This window comes from Sycon ciliatum, chromosome 1 (assembly GCF_964019385.1).
Source record: "Sycon ciliatum chromosome 1, ocSycCili1.1, whole genome shotgun sequence".
Taxonomy (NCBI): Eukaryota; Metazoa; Porifera; class Calcarea; order Leucosolenida; family Sycettidae; genus Sycon; species Sycon ciliatum.
The window spans coordinates 57,337,099-57,354,961 of record NC_088643.1 but is presented as its reverse complement, the minus strand read 5'-3'; the positions used below and the strand labels follow the sequence as shown (position 1 = coordinate 57,354,961).

At 48.3% G+C, this 17,863-nt stretch overlaps 1 protein-coding gene across 1 annotated transcript in view; it reads right to left on the bottom strand.

The window, feature by feature from the left end:
- Nucleotides 1–17,863, bottom strand: part of LOC135804518 (ubiquitin carboxyl-terminal hydrolase 48-like) — a 47,224-nt gene that overhangs the window by 1,976 nt on the left and 27,385 nt on the right. Inside the window, exons 18-31 of the mRNA XM_065318405.1 lie at nucleotides 15,782–15,830; nucleotides 15,463–15,509; nucleotides 14,863–14,976; nucleotides 13,938–14,479; nucleotides 13,555–13,679; nucleotides 12,703–12,825; nucleotides 12,334–12,395; nucleotides 11,902–12,027; nucleotides 11,572–11,720; nucleotides 7,946–8,064; nucleotides 7,269–7,313; nucleotides 6,780–6,850; nucleotides 6,543–6,615; nucleotides 6,058–6,198 (exon numbers count right to left, since the gene is read on the bottom strand). Of these exons, the coding sequence (XP_065174477.1) occupies nucleotides 6,058–6,198; nucleotides 6,543–6,615; nucleotides 6,780–6,850; nucleotides 7,269–7,313; nucleotides 7,946–8,064; nucleotides 11,572–11,720; nucleotides 11,902–12,027; nucleotides 12,334–12,395; nucleotides 12,703–12,825; nucleotides 13,555–13,679; nucleotides 13,938–14,479; nucleotides 14,863–14,976; nucleotides 15,463–15,509; nucleotides 15,782–15,830 (1,786 nt within the window). The remainder of the gene's footprint in view (nucleotides 1–6,057; nucleotides 6,199–6,542; nucleotides 6,616–6,779; nucleotides 6,851–7,268; nucleotides 7,314–7,945; nucleotides 8,065–11,571; nucleotides 11,721–11,901; nucleotides 12,028–12,333; nucleotides 12,396–12,702; nucleotides 12,826–13,554; nucleotides 13,680–13,937; nucleotides 14,480–14,862; nucleotides 14,977–15,462; nucleotides 15,510–15,781; nucleotides 15,831–17,863) is intronic.

Sequence of the window (17,863 nt, the reverse complement as noted above, 5' to 3'; positions counted from 1 at the left end):
AGCCAAAAATAAGCGTTCAAGCACACTAATTTCTTGAAATAAGCCGGGCTGGGTTGTATCTACAGTCCATTCACAAAAAGATGGGCCCTGGCCCTGGTGAGCTCCCGTATTAGGCGATTTTCAAGATTTTATCGTACACAGTGCAGTGCTGTGAAACTTGAAATTTGAAAAAGGGTCCAAAAAGGGTACCTGAACTGGGGTTCGAACCGTACAATGCACTGTTGCAGGCAGGGTCAAACAGCCTGGATTTTGATGGGTTTTCCCAATTCAGTGCTCTTGGGGCAAAACCTGGCCGAAATCTTATTCTTCCTATGGCTTGCTTTTTGGAGAAATAGACTTCAGAAACATAATTGGAAGAGGATTCCATAGGGGGTTGCAGAAAAAAATTCTAAAAAAACTCAACGTTTGACCCATTTATGGCCAAAAGCTAGAAGTCCATCTTTTTCTGAATGGACTGTACACAACAACCCATTCATATGCATACCGGTAATACTTCCGTACATACCAGCCGCCCACTTCGAGTCTACCGGTTCTACACGTTTTAATGGGAAATGCTTGGGGATTTATGAAACTTCACTTCTTAACTCCAAATTGAATAAAATTGTATTACCCTGATGAGGGGCCAGGCCCGAACATTTGGTGTAATAATTTGAATCGCAGTAAAGAGCCAGTTTTGGAGTTTGGAGTTTTAAAAGAAGTGCAGTTTTCATAAATGTGCAAGTGGCTGCGTTGGAGTTTGCGGACAATAGAGAGTTAACGCTTCATGTTTTTTTCCAATTTAGAAAGTGAGGTCTCACGGCCAAAATGGTGCTCCTCAAGTTGCAACGTGATATTTCAATGCGACATAGGGCCAACTCACGGTGAAAAAAGCGATTCAAAGCATGCTTTTTTCTCACGTTTATAGAAATTTAAAAAACGTGAAGCGTAAACTCTCTTATAAGAAAAATTCTTTGGGATCATAAAATAATATCCACTGTCGAGTCGCAATAACGACTGGTCTTTGGACAGGCAGAACACGTTGAACAGTTGTAAAAGATAGAACAAAAATGCGACTTTTTAAGCAGTTTTCCTTCAGCAGAAGTGCCAGCAGTCTGGGCATGGTGCATGTAATGGTTGAAACATAAGCAAACAAATCACGGTTCGCGCGAGACTCGGCTGGAGGACAAGTTTGCGCAACCCTAGGAACGCCAATGTGGCCAACGTGGTCAAAGACCGAAATTCCCATTTGTAATGGTTGAAACATAGCAAACAAATCACGGTTCGCGCGAGACTCGGCTGGAGGACAAGTTTGCGCAACCCTAGGAACGCCAACGTGGCCAACGTGGTCAAAGACCGAAATTCCCATTAACGCAGCATCCAAACATAAGCAAAGTCTCCGATAAAAGCACGGCCTCCACCATAAGCTCAATCTCCGCTATAAGCTCAGTCTCCGCTATAAGCTCGGAGTGGATGAGGTAAAAACTAAAATATGGGTAAAAACTAAAACATAATGTCGGTAGATACACCACACCTGACGAAGACCGTGCATGTTCTAAACAAATTGTACGTGCGGCGCTTAGGCGAGACCAAAATAAAATCGAGATTCTTGTGCGAATTTTTAATTTGTTTTATGAGCCAGAGCGCACTAAAACATGACCACAGCTTTTTTTTGAAAAAGTCGAGAAAATCGAGATTTGAATTCCGCTCCAAAAAATACGAAATGCAGTGCAACGCGAGTCGCTGTTGTAGTTCTCCTCGGTCGACTGAACTGTTCCGGTTGCATTTCTTTGTTGGAAGTGAGTTTGTATTCCATGTTGCGCTGAGTCGCCTAACACTGATCGTCATCGATGTATCGAACGGAAGAGCCTAATGTACTGCCGAGCGGAAGAAGATGACATCGTTGCACTCCAAGCTCAGGATGAGATATTTTGAGGATTTGTTCGGAGACAGAAGGAAGACGATGATGGCTACAGCGACGAGTCATTCGAGGGCGACACTTTCATCGAGCGTAAAAGAATTGATGCTGGTAGTCCCACGATCTGCAGTGACGAGGAATTCTACTCTGATGACAACCTGGCAAGCGATTGGCATCGGCACTGACTTGGGAGGTGAGTCGGCCGATGATTTGGCCAGAGTGGACATCCCTGCACATATCCGGGACAATGTCAGTATTGGTTGCAAGTGCAAAAACAATCAATGGACTCTGCTGCTCCCTCAAGTCGATAATTTGAGTACCCTTATGTGGGACATCTCCAGCACGAGCAGTAGGCAGCGAACTCTCTGGCGAGCGGAGAAAACCGTGTGCAGATGGGCCTTGGTGTGGGGAATACGAGTGCGACGTTGAGTATGTTGAGGAAGACTGTGTGCAGCAGTGTATACTGTATATCTGAAAGTACAGGTGGAGTGTGATGGAGAGGACGTGGGGCACCAACTTCTTCGGACGTCTACAGATGTTGACCGTGTTTTCACCGGTAGTTCGCCAGTGGTGCTCCAACCAGGAGGTATTTCGGACACCCAGCTCAGCTACCTATAGAAACTTTGGATGTGGCTGAATACCTGGCAGCGCATGCGATAAGACCCTGGATAGAGGAACTGATCCGGAAAGGATGAACCAAGGGGCATATCAACCGTATGCAAAATGACAATCCCATTGCTGTACATATAATACCATTGTACCAACACTTAGACATGTCAGATCAATCCAAAACTTTCAGACAGTGAACATTGAGATCATTTTTGAACAAAAAACTGAAAATCGAATTGTTGGTCTGGTCATATTTTAGCGTGCTCTGGCCTCACATGTAGGTGTTCTAAAAAAAATGTCCATGCAGCGCTTAGGCGAGACCAAGATAAAATCGAGATTCCTGTGCGAATTTTTAATTTGTGAACTTTTACAACATGTAGGTACCGGTATGTACATTGCATGCTAAACTTTCTTTTTACGGTATTTTCCGGTAACTTTTTTTCTTTCTTTCACAAACAGCAGGTACTCGATTTACCAATACTATAAATTTTGTAATTCGGCTAACATCAGGGAGTCGTACAAGCCCGGGTTTGTGTGACTCCCTGTCACAGACCTACTCGCACGATCAGGACTGTCAAAGAGTACATAAACATGTAGGCTGTTCATGTACATGAACTGTTCAAAAAAATGTCTCCAGCTTGATTTTGGTGCAGGAGGGCGCGGGAATCTCTATTTTTTGGTCTCGCCTTATAACAGAGAAAATACCGTACCTGCTTTTCTCAGGGTGTCCCAGTGTATTTTCGCCTCATGCTGGTTTCTTATCTGCCCTACCTGGACTGGTCCTGGAGGATTGCAGAGCTGGAAAGGGATACCTAACAGCATCAATGGATGTTGCCCGTGGAAGAGACGGATGTGGCCCGATCCCGCCGAGACATAACCGTTGGTTTAATATTTAAAAAGATAGTTCACATTCGACAGGCGCGTAAGGATTGACGGGAAGCCACGGGACAGCGTCCACTGTGAACACCAGGACCGGGAACGCAACCGTACTACCGTACAGATTGGGAAGCGACTGGAAGAGTTGGATCAGTTCAACTGTTCATACCGTAGACGGGCGTAGACGGGGACGCAAGCATACAAAACGGGAGAGAATTGAATGTGAACAGGCGACGGCGCTGTACGCAAGAAGGGCTTTTTAAGGGCTTTTTCCCACAAGCCCCCCCCCCCCCCACGGATAAAAGGACGTTCTGATGAGAGTACCACCAATCAGTTGCATTATACTTACTTGATTCGTGGTATTATCGCTATCCGCGGCAACTCCGCTGCGATCTATTCTATGTTGTAGAACTTACTCTCGCTGACAGGGTGTGCTGTCACCCTGTCCTGACAGACAACGTTTCACCTCCGTAATCTATTATTCTTCATCCTTTCACTTCAGCAGATTATGTGAGTTTCTGTTCGTTCTGCAATCAAATATTCTGGCTTTTCTTTTCGTTGCACCTGCACTCCGCGCTGCACCCGGACTTTGGCAGTCGCCATACGTTTTATTGTAGTTCACATAATATAACCAAACTTTCCATAATCTAGCCAGTAGTCGAATCCTTGCCCTAATGAGTAGTCGAATCCTTTCCCTAATGCTGGTGTCAATAATCTGTCCTCGTCCCGTGAAATATACGACTCCCAACTATAATAAACTGGTATCTCTGGTGGTCGTGTGTGAACCATAACAAAACCTTTGATAACAGGCCAAGGCAGGGAAGCCGTGCCACCATTGCCGTCCCACCTGGAGCAGCTTCGATGGCTGCAATCATTTATCCGGCACCGTGAGACATCGACAAACGTTTGTGGGGCGGCGTCGGATGAGGGAAGCGCCTCAGAACCGGACGAAGACAATCCCGTTGATGTTGAGAAGGACGATGACGACTGTGCTATACTTGATAGGTACTGCTCTTTGAGTAGGTGTAGGATCAAGACCGAACGGCCGTGGGGGAGTCCAATCAAGAAACCCCCACGGGCAAACATCCAGAAGGCGATTGATAACATCGCCGAAGCAATCAAGACTGAGGAGAGGTAGGATGATCCAGACTGAGGAGAGGTAGGATGATCCAGACAGACTCTTCTGCCTGGGCCTTGTGTCTCACTTCAAGGATTCGCCTCCCCTGCGATGGAGCCTGCTCCAGAGCCGCATTCTGAATGCAATGGTAGAAGTGGAGTTTTCCCCGAATCAACTCGCCCTAGTCTGGACGCTACTACAGCGACTACTGGCAATACAGCCCATCCATCCATTGGTGTAGTGATTCAATAGATAGCAGTGGTCTTCCAGTGACCATATTCCACGTTGCTGCTAACCTCACAACGGATCATTCGGCAGTCGAGCTTCTCACAATGGGAAGTCAATCAATGCAGCAGGCGGAGGATTGCTTTAACGCCGGCATGGAGTATGCAGAAATCTGGAAGGGTTTACCAGAGTCCACCCGCCCCAGTCTGGACGTCATTCACCGTGGTGTGGGGAGCTTTCTCCTATCGCCATCACCGGCAAGGTCCCATTCTAAGAAAAAATGGAATAAATTAGAAGTGCTTGACGAGATGATACTGTTTGGCAATGAAATCCGCAAAGCCATAAGGAATCAGAAGTCGAAGGAGACGCAGATGAACATCCCATGTCGACCACAACTCTGAAGCAAAGGGTTCCATTCCAGCCCGAGCTGCAACCAATAGCGGACGAGATAACCTTAGGAGCTGAAAATGCGGAGCAATTTATAATTTAGAGATCAGAAGCCTGCCCCGGTCCATCTAGGTTCTCAGGCTAGAGAGTGTGACCCATTTCCTACACATTACCCTGGGAGCCTTAGTGTGACCCGTTTCCTACACGTTACCCTGTGAGCCTTAGTGTGACCCGTTTCCTACACGTTACCCTGTGAGCCTTAGTGTGACCCGTTTCCTACACGTTACCCTGGGAGCCTTAGTGTGACCCGTTTCCTACACGTTACCCTGGGAGCCTTAGTGTGACCCGTTTCCTACACGTTACCCTGGGAACCTTAGTGTGACCCGTTTCCTACACGTTACCCTGGGAGCCTTAGTGTGACCCGTTTCCTACACGTTACCCTGGGAGCCTTAGTGTGACCCGTTTCCTACACGTTACCCTGGGAGCCTTAGTGTGACCCGTTTCCTACACGTTACCCTGGGAGCCTTAGTGTGACCCGTTTCCTACACGTTACCCTGGGAGCCTTAGTGTGGCCCGTTTCCTACACGTTACCCTGGGAGCCTTAGTGTGACCCGTTTCCTACACGTTACCCTGTGAGCCTTAGTGTGGCACGCATGCACGTAGCACTACAGTCCTGCTCAATGAAATCCAGTCGAGTCACTCAAGTGCGTGCCGGGCGAACACTGGGCTAAGAAACGGTGCAAGGCGCAGACTTGATTCGCGCGACTGGATTTCATTGAGCACTGCACTGCATATCTATTTTTTTCTCTTTTACGTTTACTTATACCAGGCGTAGGCCATCCCCTGTACATAGGTGCCACCATTTTTCTTTGTTTCAATAAAATTTAATGGTATTGATTGAAAAAAAACTGCACTGTAATAGATCAGTAGTGCACAGGCTGCTACTCACCCAGACTAGCAGAGACGCATTCGGCGCCACACCCTGTGCGCTGAGAGTGCCCTTGTCGTCCAGCAACTCGGTGCACTTGCCGCCATCCTCCTCGATGGCCAAGTGTTGGTCGAAAGGCGCAGCGGTAATGTGCCGCATCAACTGGGCACAAACACCACCAACACGACCAACACCACCATCACAACCAGTACAAACATTGCCATCACAAACACCACCAGCACAACAATCGCCTCACTTCACAGGTAGAAATTAAGCAGGAGGGGGGGGGGTGATCAACGGTACTTTACGGTACATGTACAGCATGGCCGTCATGCACCCAGCGTCACAAACTATCATAAATCGAGTGAATCTATTTAGAGATATACTTCGAAATACTCGTCCACATAATTATGTCCCTCAATGGGCAATATAACGCATAACACAATGGGAGAGAGTGTGTGTCAGGCAGTGCCTTACAATACTGAAATGTCATGTATTTGCCATACCTTCAGTTTCAAATCAATAAGAGGCTCAGTAGAGGAAACACGAATGCTGATGGAGTTGCGACACCTTCGCTGCCTGTACACAAGAAGAAAGTGACAGTCAAAGTGCAGTGCATACAGAGACCATAAGATATCAGCACCCATCATGGTCAACTACAAGAGACACCAAGCCAGCAAGCAAGGGAGGGAGGGAGAGAGAGAGAGCCGCACAAAGAAGACCGCGAGAGTCCCTAGAATTACCTGGTGCTACGGCGAACACCTAGTGATCCACCTTCTTCCGGATTCACGCACAGGCGCTTAGTCGGCGGTGCCTGTAGACATGCCACCAGCAAAAATACACCCACACACACCCACACCCATGTGCACACACGTGCACACACACACACACACACACACACACACACACACACACACACACACACACACACACACACACACATACACACACATACACACACATACAAACACATACACACACATACATTAAAATAATTCAATTCTCCTGTCCTATACAAGCACATCAGAGATCGACGATCCGGCAGCCATTCCGAAGTGAGAATACATTGTCAGTATTGTGTCTTGCAGTAGTGGACTAACGCATGTCATACAAACAGAATACACACTGGAAGATAAAAGTTTACCTCCAAGAGGGTGGTTACAAGTGTAGCTCTCATCCAAGAAAATTTTAAAAATACAGTAAGGTGTCTACAGATCTGTTGTTCAACTTACATCGAGATCGATGGGATCATGGCTGTTCGAGCCGTCAGTCGTCATCTTTGGTGCAGGAAGAACGCACGCGAGCAGGTAGAAACATAGACAAGTAGACACGCACACACACACGCACACACACATACACATACACATGCACGCACACGCACGCACACACACACACACACACACACACACACACACACACACACACACACACACACACATGTTTGCTCACAAAGATACATCCTTGACGCCTGGCACCTCGACACCGAGTCATTCGATCGGATCTCATTGAGCAGCACTGCACTAAGTTTCTGTGACCCTACACAGACTGGTGGAGCACAGCCCTATCTGTAGTTGCACAATTCAGGTACACAGAACTCTAGCACTAACCAAGGCAGCTCACAGCTTCATGGCATTCAAGTTTCAGGTAGATGCTGGATATGTTGGGAAGTCTGAAGAAAACTTGAAAATGACTTTCAGGAACTGGACTCTAAAACGGAACATAATACATAGCTGTCATCCCAGCACTGGTCATTCATCATTTTCAATACGGTGCAGCGCCGCCATGCTTGCTAAGTTATAATGGCTGCAGCAGACAATGAACTTGTACACCATTCCAAAGGACAATTGAAAACCTGACACAAAGCGTGACACCCCTCTACCCCCCACACCGGACATCGGGGTCTTCTCACTGCGGCAGTGCTGGTGGGATTGGATTCGACCTGACGTATGTAGACGGTGGCTTCCGAGTACTCCAGTCGTTTCTTGTGACAGTCGGCTAAGCGCTGGCTATAACAGTCCATGCACAACGCTGTACAGAACACCATGTGCATACAGAAACTCAGAGTGACGACTACCATCATATGAAACAGCCACGTAGCCCGCATGGGGCACGGGGGCAGGTGCACCCCCCCCCCCCCCCTAAAAATTTCGACCTAGGTTCAGCATGCACATAATGACAACGAATGACATGTACCAGCCATCCTACCCATATGCGGCCGTACACCCCCTAAAAGGGAGACCAGCGACGCCCCTGTGCTACCCCCCCCCCTCGATATACTTAGTACTGTACATGTATACCACGAGTGAGTGAATGACTACAACGAATGTGACACAACTGGACCTTTTCACATGAGCGAATGAATAGTCTAGCAGGTGAGAGCAAGGCAGAAAATGAATAGTCTAGCAAGTGAGAGCAAGGCAGAAAATGAATAGTCTAGCAGGTGAGAGCAAGGCAGAAAATGAATAGTCTAGCAGGTGAGAGCAAGGCAGAAAATGAATAGTCTAGCAGGTGAGAGCAAGGCAGAAAATGAATAGTCTAGCAGGTGAGAGCAAGGCAGAAAATGAATAGTCTAGCAGGTGAGAGCAAGGCAGAAAATGAATAGTCTAGCAGGTGAGAGCAAGGCAGAAAATGAATAGTCTAGCAGGTGAGAGCAAGGCAGAAAATGAATAGTCTAGCAGGTGAGAGCAAGGCAGAAACTAGTCACGAATAAAGTTCCAGAAAATTACGAAGCATCAATATACATACGCATGTTCAAGAGTGCAATGGCACACATGACACACACGCATGGCATACACATGGCGCGCGCGCGCACACACACACACACGTGCACACACACACACACGTGCACACACACACACACGTGCACACACGACACAAACACACAATACAATAGTAACAATACAATACAATAATGCCCATCCGAAGATGATGGCAGGTCCTGAAAGGACCGACAGTGTTTCAGTCACGCGGCACAGAACTTCTAGTGGCGAGTGAGGTCCTGGCGACGGTGAAAATCTCGGCCGCAGTGGCACCTGAAATCCCGAGACATAGGTTTAGGCGGCTGGATGGTGTTGCAGGCCAGTCTCCACGCACGACGGTCCTCGGCTAGGCTGTACCAGTCATTGATGTGGCGTTCCTCTAGGTCAATCACGATGTTGTCACGCCAACGCTTGCGTGGCCCGTGGCGAGGGCGCGTCTTCTGGAGCTCACCAAACAATACGCACTTCGGTATTCTGTCGTCCGACATGCGTCCGACATGCCCCAACCAGCGAAGACGGCGCGTCCTCAGCATCTCCACCACAGATCGCAAACCAGCCCGCTCCAGGATGACTGCATTGGAGAGATGCTCATTCCATTGTTCTGACTTGCTGACGTCCAGGATAAACCGAGCACAGCGGTTATGGAACACTGACAGACGGCGGGTGTCGGTTGCCTTGACAGCCCATGACTCACAGCCATAAAGTAACGTTGAGAGGACGACTGCAGAGTAAACATGAGTCTTGGTACGCACAGAGATGTGGCGGTTTCCGAAGACAGCAGAACGCAAGGCACCAAAAGACCGGGAGGCCTTGGCAAGACGGGAACAAACCTCAACCGACAACCGGCCATCATTAGTAATACAGCTACCGAGGTATGTAAATTCGTTCACGATTTCGATGTCGCCATCTGCCAACGTCAAGCATCCGGTCGGAGGGGGATCAGCATTGATGACCATGCACTTCGTTTTACCAAAACTGACAGTGAGGCCGAACTGGGTAGCGACGGTCACGAACAAAGCGGCAGCAGCATCCATGTCCGTTACTGAATGGGTGTACAACGCGGCGTCATCCGCAAACTGAGACTCGGTTATAGTGCATTGAGACAAACGACTCTTGGCAGTCCGGTCGCCAACAAGCTTACGGCCGGTTTTGTACGAGACTGGGATCCCGGCACATTTGCAAGTAGAACGCCATGCATCCATCACCACGGCAAAATACAGATTGAACAACACGGGCGCAAGGGTGCAACCTTGCCTCAAACCATTGTTGACTGGGAAAGAATCCGAAGAAGCTGTAGACACTCGCACGGCTGCCGACATTCCCTCATGCAGGGACTGTATGACCTTCAGCATTTTCGGGGGCACACCAAGTTTGCTTAGTATTGACCAGAGGGACGTTCGGGGGATGGAATCGTATGCCTGACGAAGGTCTACGAACAGAACACACAACTGATCATCGTGCTCAACGGACTTCTCGATGAGCTGGCGGGCTACAAACACCATGTCATTGCAACCTCTCCCTTTGCGGAAACCACATTGGGAGTCTGGTAGCACATCCTCGGCAATCATCTGCACTCTATCCTGTATCACACGGGCAAATAGTTTGCCAACAATGTCCAGCAAGCTGATGCCGCGCCAGTTGTCACAAAGTCTGAGATTGCCCTTTTTCGGAACAGGGACAATCTCAGCATCTCGCCAATCATTCACCACATCTCCACTGTGCCACACAGCAACCATGACATTTAGCAAGCATATGTGAAGGTTCTCGCCTCCACACGCCACCATCTCAGGCAATATGCCTGTTGGCCCACTCGCCTTTCCAAGCTTCATATGCTTTATGGCTGCAGTTAGCTCACCCAGGGTCGGCGGTTTGTCTAGGTCATTTCGAACCTGACGCTGTGGCACGGCTTCCACCGTCTCATCATTAAATGTTCCCGCAACGTTAAAAAGACCACTGAAATGTCGTCCCCAACGTGCCGTTACAGCAGCGGGTGACACTAGCGCATTCCCTTCCTCGTCAATGATAGAAGTTGATGGTATTGCTTTACGACCGGCAAACACTGAAGACAGGGCACGGATGCAACCCCAACGGGCTCGACCATTATGGACAGCATCTTCAGCGCGGGACGCCAGATCGCAGATCCAGTTCTCCTTGGCAAGTCGAACCGCATCTCTGACTGCTCGCTGAGAAGCACGAAACGCACAACGGTGTTGCTCTGAAGGGGACTTCAGAAATAGATTGTGGGCGATGTTTTTCTGGTCAATGAGCGGTTGGATGGTGTGACTGGCCGCAACAAACCAATCCTGTTGTGCTCTGCGGTCATGACCAACCGATTTCTCTGCAGCTTCAAGCATCACTTGGGGAATTGTGGCCCACTCCTCCTCCGGGTCCAAGTCATCACAGAATGAGCGGTCACACAGCGGCTGAATGTTAGCATTGATCTGGTGTTGAAATTTGCTCTGCACATCAGGTTTGGTGTGCAACTGATGAGCCGTACATGGACGCCGGCGGGACGACGGCGACTTCTGCGATCGGAAAGCTCGGGCACAAAACACCAACTTTGCACGGACTAGCATGTGATCTGACCAACACGAAGCGCTACGCATCACTCTCGCATCAACACAGCTGTACGACCTGTTCTTATGCATCAGGATGAAGTCGATAGCATGGAAAACTTAAGTACACAAACACACACGACACAAACACACACACACGACATACACACAGTGGCGGTTGTTAGACCAGCACATGATCAACACCAAGCTGCTGCACCTACAAGGAGATGAGCACTGGTCGACACGGAGCTGCTCCTCGGGTATGCTTGGGTCCAGGTCGCGACTTAGCTGCACGGACAGTGCATTGCGGCAACTGTAGTAGCGTTGCAAATCCTGCCAGTGGTGCTCCGTGACGTAAGAGAATCGAGGACTGCACAGTGAACAAGATAGGAAAAGAGAGAGAGGAAACCGTACACATGGCATATGGCAAGGGTGCAATGATTGTTTGGAAGCAGAACTATAGTTCCAAGCTGCGCATTATCAAGAGTGTGTGCTTTGCAGTCCTATACGCTAGCGTTTGCAGACGTTGCTGGTGCCAATGCCATCCTTACCAGTCGTAGTCATCGCTTAACTGTTCGTCGTCATCTGGCAACACATTGTAGATCAGCTGGCCGTGCTCACCGCAAACAAACGCAGAGTTGTCAATGCACTCCGGTATGCCGGACTGGCCATTGCTTCTGTAACGTGCACACACATGCACACACATGCACACACACACACACACACACACGCACAAACACACACACGCACAAACAAACACAGAGCATACAATGGAGTACAGTTCTGCTAATGTGTACACACAAAGTACCATAAAACCAGCCAAATTGAAATAACAAAAGCAGTTCAATCTGCACCAGATAAGCATTTCATAACGACTTCCAACTAATTTCGGGACTCAGGAGAAGTCATTTATCACAGACAACGCGAGTCATACATCATTTGAACTACAGCATTTCACATAGCTTTCAGCCATACAGACTTACCGAATGAACCGCTTGAGCTTGTCAAGAAAGTCACCAGCAACAATGTAGAATATTGCACATGACTGAAAAAACCCCAGAACAGAACAGAACAGCGGAAATGGAAACAAACAAACGGCCAAACACACGCACACACACACATACATACATACACACACACACACAACACACACAGAAAACGCCCGGCTATTAAATCAGCAGAAGAATACAGAGATGCACACTTGCTGGATGACTCCTGGGCAATCTATCTCTCCACCCGTGTCCTTTGAACCCCGAAACAGCAACAGACAGGAAGCTGGGGTACACTCCACAAGAATGTCCAATCTAGCTCAGTGCCCAAACTTCCAAAGGCAAGGAAAGCGTGCAACTTACTTCACCCGGCTGTAACATAGCATCCTGCGAGCGGTTCATCAGCAAAGACGCATACGCCTCCTTCTGCTCTGACGCCTGGAGTCGAAGTGCCAGTTCCAAACTCTCCTCCTCGCAGCGTGTCTCCTAGAAGAGGAACAGGAGGAACGAGAAGAAGTACAACGATGCCAGGAAGAATGTAAGTCGACATAACGCACCGAGCCAAGCTCACTCAACATCCCACCGGGGCGCTCATCACCTCACACACACCTGAAGGCCGATTCACAATATCACTTTCTACGACACAACATGCGACAAGCGACAATTGCGACAAAGGAAATGCCTGTCGCGTACTGTCGCAAGCAGTTGCAACGCCACTGTCGCAGAAGTTGACCACTTTTGTGACGTGCGACATACAGAAATGGAGCACAATTTCTACTCTGGGTTGACGTGCACTGCACGGGGCACAGTACATGCACAGTACATGCACAGTACATGCACAGTACATGCACAGTACTTGCACTGCATAAGGATGCCGCAAAACTTCAAAGATAGCGAATCGTGTGTCGCGGTCGCAGGTGTCGCGTTGCAAAAAGTAGTATTGTGAATGGGCTTTTTCATAGTCTTGTCACGAGCGTATCCGTGGCAGAATCAATTGAATGAAACTATCACAATCTTCAAGTCATTGGCTAATAACTCCAAATAAACAAACAGAAAAACAAAACAAAATCACCAGCAGATGGCTGTACAAAAACGTGGAGGTAACAAAACACCAGGCAAACAACGTACGAGGGAAACAGCTCGCAGGGGCGCTGTGGAGCAAACAATTCACTGCCAGTTTAATTCAGCTGCAAGCAACCATTGCGGCAGTCTCACCTGACACTTCGAACACAGTTCTTGGTTGACGGGATATTCAGTTGCATCGGTCATGTATGGGCGGATAATGCGCCAAGCATTGGCTGGAATCAAACGGCGAACTGACTGATCAACACTGAAACAATCTGCAGAGAAGAGAAGAGAAGAGAGAGAGAGAGAGAGAGGGAGGGAGGGAGGGAGAGAGAGAGAGAGTAAGAGAGACAGAAAGAGACAGTGAGAGAGAGACAAGAGACAGAGAGACAAGAGTCAGAGAGAGGGATAATGGTCTACTGTCTACAATGGATGGACATTGGACATGCAGTACAGGTATGGCAATCAAATAATACAGAGCACACATACATGCACTGTAGCACGCCTCATCACTACCTCCGGCAGGGACTCACCGTGAACACATACACATTCCTCGTTGAATTTCATTTGCTCGTCTGCTGGCATATCGATGGCATCTTCAGCTTTCGTAAGAGTGCTGTCACCACACTCTGCGTTGTCGCCAGCAGCAGTACCAGCAGAAGGCACTACTGCACCATCATTCACGGAAACACCGTTAGTTACCGTGTGATCAACGAGACCTCCAGGGCTGCCAGAAGAAGAGCTGGGCACTTCTTCAGTACCGTCGCCAGCAGCAGTGGGGGTGGCGGTGGTGGTAGCGATGGCCGCCGTTGTGCTTACATTATCTGCACTGGACTGCTGCTCATGCAGTGCATTCTCATCAGTTGGTTCCTTGGCTAGATCTTCAGGCGGTGAATCAGACTCCATGTTGTGGCAGAATGAGCGGTCATCTGGCTTGGGGCTGGCTGGACTATCGTCTTCCGGGCACGGTGAACGCATAACAGGAAGGGGGTACCTGGAAAGGAAGTCATCGTTAGCAAACCGTCGCCAGCGCTGCAGAGATGTCTTGCCGATCCAAAATGCAGAGGAGGAGGAACTGCACAGCCAGGCCATCATACGCACATAAACACAAAGAGAGAGAGAGAGAGAGAGAGAGAGAGAGAGAGAGAGAGAGAGAGAGAGAGAGAGAGAGAGAGAGAGAGAGAGAGAGAGAGAGAGAGAGAGAGAGAGAAAGAGAGAGAAAGAGAGAGAGAAAGAGAGAGAGAGAGAGAAAGAGAGAGAGAGAGGGGGGGGGGGAGAGGGAAAGGAAGAGAGGGAGAGGGAGAGAGGAGGAAGATTGCGTTGTGACTCTGAGTTTCATGCACAAGTGTTAGACAGAGAAGCAGATCAGTCTGGAAAAGTCACAACTACAATCAGAGGGAGAGACTAACAACTACTAAAGTAATCTACAGACAAGGAAGCTTGATACAACTAACTTACTCAGAGGATTTGGCTTTGAGCACAGCTGAAACTTGCCGAACGTCCTCAGCAAGCTTGGATTGGAAGCGCATGTGCCGGCACTTCAGTACTACGCACTCCCGGCACAGCGAATCTCTACATACAGTAGGTAGGAGAGAGACAGAGAGACAGAGAGACAGAGAGAGAGAGAGAGAGAGAGAGAGAGAGAGAGAGAGAGAGAGAGAGAGAGAGAGAGAGAGAGAGAGAGAGAGAGAGACAGAGAGACAGAGAGAGAAAGAGAATCACCATGCTTCCAGTGGTTGCTAGCACAACCGGAAGGACAAACACTTCACTTGCATTGCTTTCGTACCAGCCAACAATAGCGCACTTAAATTATTGGCAAAAAGAAACTAATGCGAGCCAAATAATCAATAAAAAACGCACAGACACTCCCTCCCTCAAAATAAATTTACATCAGCTCATGCTGCATTACACTCTCCAGTTTGTCGCAGTTCCCGACAAAACACCGCCATGACCTGTGAGCCTACCTACCTCGTTACCGTGAGTCGTTAGCACACATTTAACACTATATGCGCACCAGGACTTGAAAAGTGTACGCAAGTGGCTAGCAGCAGCACTTACTTGCCAAGGTGCAGATCGCCGCCATAGAGTGATATTAGTTCTGTGGCCTGGTGACAAGGAATGTCAAAGAAAAGAACACACACACGTACGCACACACACACATTGTGTTTTCGGAAGAGGTGAGCTCACACAACAGCAGTTGAGCATGGAACAGACCCTGGTCAGTAGAAACGAAGACAAGCAGGTGGCAAGACACACAAAGACAAGGTGATTGCTTGGTTAAAAGAAAGGAAGAGGGGAGGTGACGAGCAGCAGTGAAGTAAAGAAGCGCAACAGAAAAAAAGGAGAAGCTAGAACACAAGACAACCATGATGCCTACCGCTGTGATGCTGATCCGCTTGACAAGGTCAATTTTGGCTACATCCAAACTGCAAACATGACAGCGAAAGATCACAGTGAAACATCTTCACTCAGCAATGTACTCGAGAACCAGCCAACACATTAGAGAAATGACCATGTCCGCTCTGCGCGTAAAAAAACAAACAACCCACTTCATTTCGATGGAAAAGGAAAAGGACAAAATGCTACGAGTTATGACTAACTGTCCACCTTATACAGTCAGCGAGTGCGACAAAATGGCACAAAACTGACAAGGAGTACTGAGACATTCGGCGACCTGACACCTAGCTCCCACACTTCTCCAAGGCGCGAACCAACAACCTTCCAACTTGGAAGGCTCGCTTTCCTTCCCCTCTTGGACCTTTCCGAACCTGAGCCTTCCAAGTTGGAAGGTTGTTGGTTTGCGCCTTGAAGAAGTGTGGGAGCTAGGTGTCAGGTCGCCGAATGTCTCAGTACTCGTAACATTTTGTGCTTTTCCATCATAATTTAATTGGCTCACCATCCGAGTTGAACCATTTCATTTCCTTGATTTTTCAGCTCTAGGCTGTGCTCGGTTTGTCCACTTGGTGGGGTGGAGTAGAGTAGAACAGGTTTCGGAGGAGAAGACAGTAGATGGAAGTACACAAACGCAGGTCTACCCATTTTGGTAGCTCATCGATGCGTAGTCCGTAAACCACCCATATTTGCAAACATTTACACTACGATGCACAATACTTTGCAGAAAACGACTCCCCGTCCATGGATACATGGAAATCGCATATCTTGAGTCCACCAACTTCCACCAGCTCTACCAGCCTCAAACCTGGAAGAGCTGCTTGAAGAAAGTAGAACCTATTGTCTGGGGCAGGAAAAAGGAACGCATCTACCAAACGCAGTAGTTTCTACTGAAATCTGTAGAACAAAAACGGCCCACCCTCTCTCCCCACTTTAACCCTTTCAGGGTCACAATGCATTAACTGTGTCGGAGCACTGTGATTCAGTGCATCAGTGCAATTGTGGAGATAGCAACAAACAAATTGTGACAACATTATTGTTTCTCAACAGATTTTCACGATTTATGGCTTACTGGAAAGCTCCTTTTCCTGCTCGTCATCTTCCACATCCTTTCAGAGCATACAGAACCCCAAGGACGCCCCTAGCCTCGCCGACAGTGTCCATATCGTGCTCCAGTTTGGCATCAAGACCACGCACAACTATTTCCTTCGGTTTGGGGCTCATACTCAACGTAGAACTACGATTCAAACTGCATGGAACTCGTGAGATTCAAGCGATTCAAACGATGTACTCATACGTCATGTTGCCTTTCACACGTCTTTGGGAAATCCCTTGAATGACTTGAAAGTCGCAAAAATCGCCGGACAGAAAGTAAGAAAAATGCTCAGATCAAATTCGCGCATTCAATTTATCACCGCTCGACCTATTATTGAGCTATTGCCACACCGAAAACACCTCTGGAAAGCCCTTTGGTGGCATATCGTGAGTCCCGCGAACAGATAACTTGGCAAGAGGTAAAGTTTGTTTGAACAACAAACGCTGACTTCTGAGAACTGGCAGCAGCAGCAGAGTTCTGTGGCATACCGGCAATACACATGGCTTCTCCGGGCCGCATAAAGATTGGCCTCGGCCTGTTTATTGTCCCAAGCAGATTTGCATTCTTGTTCACTCCATTCGCGTCGGTAGACCTCCAAACCATACTCTCACACATAACTGGTTCTCAAATTGCTCTTACACACCAAACTCTGCTAATTTGCCACTTCCAAAAAACATTTTTTTCCACTCCAGGTCACCGTTTGGCTGACGTATACCGAATGGCATTTTTTTTTACCTCAAACCTGCATCTTCTGATCCCCTCCCTCACCCCCAATCACAACCTAATTGTGCTTCCATCATTCCTTTGTTTCACTTTCTCCTTTGGCCCCGGAGTGTGAAATGTTAGAAATGTTCACTTTTTTCTTCCTTTTCTTGCTTGCTAGAATTGTGCTGCAGATCACAGCTTTACGTGGCATGATATTCAGACTTCTCCAAGCTTCCTTTCTTGTCTACATATTTTGCTTTTATTTTC